Source organism: Propithecus coquereli, unplaced genomic scaffold (genome assembly GCF_000956105.1).
Source record: "Propithecus coquereli isolate 6110/MARCELLA unplaced genomic scaffold, Pcoq_1.0 Scaffold563, whole genome shotgun sequence".
Taxonomy (NCBI): domain Eukaryota; kingdom Metazoa; phylum Chordata; class Mammalia; order Primates; family Indriidae; genus Propithecus; species Propithecus coquereli.
Window position 1 is genome coordinate 717107 of NW_012151541.1, and position 7100 is coordinate 724206.

Here is a 7100-nt window from a genome sequence, read left to right on the forward strand (position 1 = left end):
AAAGTGACCCCTGGTGCCAAAAAGGTTAAGGACCTCTGGTTTAGAGAATTTCGAAGATTTTAAATAAGCTATGCCTACTTCTTAAATAGAGAATCTTGTTTTGTCAGCTTTTTTATGAACTATGGGTTGCAAGTTTATAAGAAAGGATAAGAATGCTTATTTTATTTACCTACAGAATATCATCAAAAAAGTGAATGGTCAGAAGTTTGTGTACAAGTTTGTTTCTTACCCAGAGATTTTGAACATGGATCCAATGACAGTGGGCAGGATTGAGGGGGACTGTGAAACTTCAAACTCCAGCGAAGTCAGCAGCAGTTCCAAAGATGTGGAGAATGGAGGGAAAGAGAAACCACCTCAGCCTGGTGCCAAGACCTCCAGCCGCAATGACTATATACACTCTGGCTTGTATTCTTCGTTTACTCTCAACTCCTTGAACTCTTCCAAGGTGAAACTTTCCAAACCAATAAAGATTGAGAATCCAGCTGAGAAACTGGCAGAGAAAAAATCTCCTCAGGAACCGACATCATCTGTCATCAAATTTGTAACAACACCTTGCAAAAAGCCACCAGTTGAACCTCTTGCTGCCGCCATTTCAACTGGCCCAAGTATTTCTCCATCTTCAGAAGAAACTATCCAAGCATTGGAGACATTGGTTTCCCCAAAACCACCTTCCTTGGAGGCCCCGGCCTCTGCATCCAACATGACTGCCACTTTGTCTCCCACACCTCCCGTTTCATGCACACCTGCTGCTTTGCAGGAGCTTCCGAGGACACCTTCGCCACCGCTGAGTTCTAACCCAGACATCGACACAGACATCGATTCAGTGGCTTCTCAGCCAATGGAACTCCCAGAGAACTTGCCACTGGAGCCTAAAGACCCGGATTCAGCTTTGCCAGAAAAGGACAAAACAAGTAATTCATCAAGATCCAAGAAACCCAAGGGGTTAGAACTGGCACCCACCCTTGTGATCACAGGCAGCGATCCAAGCCCCCTGGGAATACTGAGCCCGTCCCTCCCCACAGCTTCTCTTACACCAGCATATTTCTCACAGGTAGCTCACTCTTTCTTTTCAGTGCCACCACTGTTTGCGTTTATTCACCTTTTTAAACAAATCCAGAATTTATATTCTTAAGTTTGCTTTCCGTTACTTAAGGTTTGTCTTAGAAAGGTTATATGTGACCCGGTGAAAGTAACCTAATTCCTCATCTCAGTTATGATTGCCAAAATAAAAGGTTTGTAGTCTTGTCTTAAAAAACTCATTGTTCTACGAGTAAATAAATATTTTGGTTTTTCCACTTCCTTTTCTTTCTTTCTCTTGGTCATCTAAAACTGGTTGGTATCTTATAGAAAACAGTGGTAATATCAAGTTAGAAAACAACAGGGCTTGAGAACCTTAAGAAAAATGACTGGTGTGATGTTGAGTAATAAGTTTGTGCAGTTACATTGGGTATTTATTAACTTGCTCATCTCATAGAACATTTTAATAGACTATTATTCCCAGACCCTTTCATTATTAAGGAAAGAACATGCTGCTGCCTTGGTTACCCATTGTTCCTTTGTACCTGAATTATGGTTGGTTTTTTTATTTGGGAAAGATTGTATAAAAGTTGGGTTAAAAAAAACAGTTATTTTGACTTCTATCTTTCTTAGGTTGTAAAAATAATTTCTAAGTTTTTCATGATGATAAAATTTCAGACTTGGAGATATTTGTTAGTAGAGAATAGGGCAATATTTGGGTTTGGGGGGCTATTTATATGTGATTGCAAGGATAAAGCATAATTCTAGAAAGTCATTTAGTGAATATTTTTCTCTTGTGTGTTGCAGACACCCATCATACTGACTCCAAGCCCCTTGCTCTCCAGTATCCACTTTTGGAGCACGCTCAGCCCTGTTGCTCCCCTGAGTCCAGCCAGACTGCAAGGTGCTAACACACTGTTCCAGGTAAATTTCGTAAAAGTCTGTCTCCTATATTTGGAGCGTGTTAAATGAAGAAATAGGCAAAAAGGCAGCGTCCCGCTGTTCAGTTTATTTATTATGAAACTTTAATAAATACTCTTAAGGTTTATTGGTGAATTTCCAAATGTTAATTTTCTAGCCAGCAAACAGCAAAATATTCACAGCAAAGTTTCCTTTTCATTATTTACTATTATGTACATTTGAATTAGACCAAGAATTGTTCAACACTGTAGTAGATTTAGAGCCCACCCAAAGTTTTTGTCATTTTAAATGCTAGAAATCCTCTATTAAAAAACGTATATATTTGTATATACACACACGTACAAATACACGTACAAATGCACACCTACACACACACACATAAGGGGGATCTCTGCACATGGATTTCCTCTTTTAATTAAGGATTTTTTTTTTAAAAAAATAGAGAAAGGTCTTGAGAATGGTGTATCAAATATTCCCATTTCCCCTCACTCAGAATTGATGTTTATAAACATTTTAAATATATATTTTTAAAAATGAATATTATCTCTTTACCAAGATGTTAGGAAAGGTCTTGTCCTTCCTAATGGATTTAACCATTATTTTGCCCAAAACTTCTAGACTTTATAACTTTCTTGTGGTCAGTTCATTTGCTTATTCAGGGGTGACTATCCCCGAAAGATTTTCTTACGTTTGTAATTCAACTTTTCATTTGTCCTTTTAGAAATGAAATGGTAAGGAAAAAGAAGAAAATTAAAAACCTTTCCCCTTCTGCTTTTATTTTTTTTGGCAAAAATCCCTAAATTATTAAAGAGAGTGTTGAGAATTTTCTGTATTTCCTTTTTATGTTTCTTTGCCTCTCATCAGCAGGGGGTTGAGTCACAGAGTGATCAGAGACCTTAAGCAAAATCGTAGTGCTCCTATAGCTTCAGCCTGGAATCTTCCTATAGAGTTAGCTTCAGACTTCTTGGTGGGGAACCCTTTTCTAAGATGAGCACGCTGTAACTGTTTGTACTTTTCTGGACCTCTTTTTGAGGGTTCGTGATTTACTTTATAATTGAATTACAGTCTACAGTGCATATTATCATTGACTGAACTATCTAAAACCTTCATTCGAGGTTAACTGTAAACCTGTGTACATAGGATATGAGGGAAGGTATAGGTTTGTTCTTTGTTTCCATTACATCGAGGTAGGTTGGAGAGTGTTAATATTTAATATGTTAGGACAAACTTTTTTTTTTTTTTGAGACAGAGTCTCACTCTGTTGCCCAGGCTAGAGTGAGTGCCGTGGCGTCAGCCTAGCTCACAGCAACCTCAAACTCCTGAGCTCAGGCAATCCTCCTGCCTCAGCCTCCCCAGTAGCTGGGACTACAGGCATGTGCCACCATGCCCGGCTATTTTTTCTATATATTTTTAGTTGTCCAATTAATTTCTTTCTATTTTTAGTAGAGACGGGGTCTCGCTCTTGCTCAGGCTGGTCTCGAACTCCTGAGCTCAAACAATCCACCCGCCTCAGCCTCCCAGAGAGCTAGGATTACAGGCGTGAGCCACCGCGCCCGGCGAGGACAAACTTTTTAAAATTCTTATTTATTTGTTTGGAGATGGCGTCTCACTATGTCACCCAAGCTGGAGTGTGGTGACATGATCATAGCTCACAGCAACCTCAAACTCTTGGGCTCAAGTGATCCTCCTGCCTCAGCTTCCTGAGTAGCTATGACTATAGGCACCTGCCACCACACCTGACTCATTTTTTTTATTTTCTGTAGAGACTGGTCTCACTGTGTTGCCCAGGCTGGCCTCGAACTCCTGACCTCAAGCAATCCTCCCACCTTGGCCTCCCAAAGTGCTGGGATTACAGACAGGCAAAAGCCACAGCGCCTGACCAAACTTTTTTTAAAAAAGGTTTTTGTTATGACATCATATTCTTCCATGATAAACAGTTACTGCCTTTGTCCTGTGAGCCACTGCAGAAGGCTGTTGTGTTTTGCCTCAGGGAATATAGTAGGGACAGAAAGTGAAAGTTAGGGTTGAGTAATAGGATGATAATGTGTTTTATTTTCTTTCTCAGTTTCCTTCTGTATTGAACAGTCATGGGCCATTCACTCTGCCTGGCCTGGATGGACCTTCCACCCCTGGCCCGTTTTCCCCAGACCTACAGAAGACATAACCTATGCACTTGTGGGATGAGAAAACTGAGAAACAAAGGAACAGAGACACATTCAACATGATTGTATTTGAAGTGAGCAATTGAAAGTTCTACAATGCTGATAATAGACTATTGTGATTTTTGCCATTCCCCATTGAAACGCCTTTTTAGGATTCCCTTTGAATAGGACTCAAGTTGGACTGTGTATAAAAATGCCTTAATTGGAGTGCAGACTCCACCTCCCTCTCTTTTTCTTTCTTTTCTTTTCTTTTTTTTCCAGTTTAATATTTTGAGCTTTGTGCTAAAGAAATTTTTGGTGGCGTTTAGCAGCTGTACTTTACGAGAGCAATTAAGAACAAAGTTATTCCTTTGGGAACTTTTGGCAAGGAAAAAAATTATGCTGAGAGTATATTCTTTAAAGAAATACGAGTTAAACGAATTGGCCTCTTTAGGACTAAGCGTGCTCTGTTGAACTACTAGAAGAGAGCTGTTCATAAGCAGTAGAAGAAGAATCATTCCTTACAAAGTAAGATTGGAGCAGTACTATTGGGGAGCTTCTGTTTTGCTATGAACTGTAATATGTAAGCAACTCCACAAAAAGCCATCTTATTTACATTTATTCAGGGTGGGTCTCTCAGCTATCCGTATGATCTTGTCTGAACCTGTCAACAGGGCATGAAGCTAGTCTACTTCAACATAGGAAGATTTTTAAACCTGGGGTTAAGACAGTTTTTGGAACATCCAGTGAGAATATGGGACCCCACATCTAGCATAGATATGTTGTCTGCTCTCTGAGTGGTATAGGATACAGCATGGTAAATGATGACTTTTAGGAGAATGAACTTGGATTTTGAAATTTTGAGGCATCTTATGAGTAAAAGATTAAATTGAATAACTTAAAACAACACATGGGGCTTTTCCCAGTTAGAAGATGGCAAAGTGAAGGACCTTTTCTCTTTCCTTTTTACCTCATTTTCTACTATTATGTATCATCTTTCCTTGTAAATTTAAGGTTGTTAGAGATTGTGACCATTTTAGAGATGTAATTAGGAAGGTGAAAGGCAAAGTGAAGCTTCTCAATCAGTAGTGAGGTAAAGATGTGCTTATTTCTTTGAATTTTTTTTTTAATTAGGGAAGAACAGAGATCATTTGGGAATGTTCATAAATAGGTATTGCATTATTTATATTACTAGTGAAAAATGTAGGCCTTCATCTCTACATTACCAAATTTATAAAATGTTACCATATGGTAATCAAAGGCAGGTACAGACAGATTTGTTCATTCACCAAACTGAGTCAATACCACGAATATCACAGTGGAATCTTTTGAAAAATTTGGCTTTAAATTCTGGGATTAAATAATCTGCTGCCACCATCCACCACCACCACCACCACCACCACCCTGCCCCCTCTAAACTCGCCTTTTAATCCTGTAATTGAATCACAGGAATTAAATGGAATGAGGGAGTAAGGACTTGAGGGCTCAAAATGACTGATATAAACTTGCATCTTCCAGATGCATAATATTTACTTTAAGTTTGTTTATATACAGTATAGAAAAGCTCTTGTATAAGACATCTATGCTAGCTAGTTCATTAGTAGTAGAAGGAACATAATTCGGTGAGCTGCCTTTACATGTGTAGTGTTGGAGACCTGTTACTGGTTCATTTGTGGTTATCAGCTGAAAGTTCTATTCCTGAGATGTGCAATAGTAGTGTTGAAAGGTAGGGTTTAATAGTGATGGGGAACAGACACATTGGACTTTTTTCCCATATTGAATTATTTAGTTTGCATGTCTGTCTGAAATTAGACCTCTCAGCAGCACTTTGGAATAGTTTTATTAGCTTAACATTTTGTACATTGAATAAGTAAATATTGATGGTTGATTTAAGTAGATGTTTTAAATTTTGAAAGCACAAAGGTATTTTATCTTTTTGAATTAAAGGAGAAAAGCCATTGGTTTGTTTTCACAGATGATATCTTTAATAATGAACTGTCTCAGCACAGAGGTGCCTTGGCACCAAGGGCACCGTTAAAACTCAGTCAAAGCATCTTCCTAGGAAACCGTTTTAGTGAGTCCTCTTTCTATAAACCTATAGCTGAAGCCTCTGAGTGGTACAAGGCCTTCAGAAGAGGATGATGATGATCTGCTTTCTCTTTTGAGATCAACTAATTTGGGCAAGTGTGTGTGTCCGTGTCCATTTTTAAGTCAAAGTTTACAACCTTAGTGCAAGTGTATGAGGCAGACAGTTCTGTTTGTAGACTACCTCCTTCTTGGAAAAGTCTCAGCTTCATATTCTTTTGAATATCCACAGAATTCTTGTTAGAGTCAAAAGGTAACATACCACTTAAGATCAGTTTTCACTGGAGAGACTTATAATTGGTAGCTGTAGCTGGTATCCATCACTAGTCAGTAGCTGATCTGAAAGAAGAGGAGCAGGTTGAGTGGGGTTTTGAGACATCTGTGATCTCTTTTGATAGCTTTTCTTCTGCTCTGGCCCCTCTTCACTCAGTTGTGTGCTGGAAAATGATAGTCAGGATTTCTGAGTTGGGATGTGGAGGGGAAACCCTGAGTTCCTAGCATTTGCTGATTTCTTTGCTGTAAGTTACTCCCCCTGTGGCTGATTTCAAGCCACCACCTTGGATTGGAGAAGGGATGTATACATTGGCTCAGAGCCAGTGCCAGCAAACCACTGCATTACTCCACCCAAGGGTGGATTTTCACATAATTTCTGAAATAACTTTTTCTTATTCACATGCTGATTTTTAAAAATACAAAATCAAACCCATCATATCTGACTTCAGTAATCCTTTGGTCTCCCTTTGTTGCCCAGGCTGGTCTGGAACTCCTCAAGTGATGCTCCCGCCTCAGCCTCCCAAGTAGCTGGGACTACAGGCTTGTGCCTCGAGCCTGGCTTAGTAATCCTTTTTTTTAATGGTTTGTCACAGTGCTTTTGTGATGTTATATTCCTTGTGTCATGTTTTGTATGTTTGAACAAAGGCGGAAACTTCCATTGAT

The 7100-nt window shown here is 39.2% G+C and overlaps 1 protein-coding gene across 1 annotated transcript in view; it reads left to right on the forward strand.

Moving 5' to 3' along the window:
* The window catches only part of ELK4 (ELK4, ETS-domain protein (SRF accessory protein 1)), an 11457-nt gene extending 6941 nt beyond the window's left edge, over positions 1-4516 (forward strand). Inside the window, exons 3-5 of the mRNA XM_012657869.1 lie at positions 176-1051; positions 1825-1941; positions 4004-4516. Coding sequence (XP_012513323.1) covers positions 176-1051; positions 1825-1941; positions 4004-4102 — 1092 coding nt within the window. The 3' untranslated portion in view covers positions 4103-4516. The remainder of the gene's footprint in view (positions 1-175; positions 1052-1824; positions 1942-4003) is intronic.
* The last annotated feature ends 2584 nt before the right edge of the window (positions 4517-7100 follow it).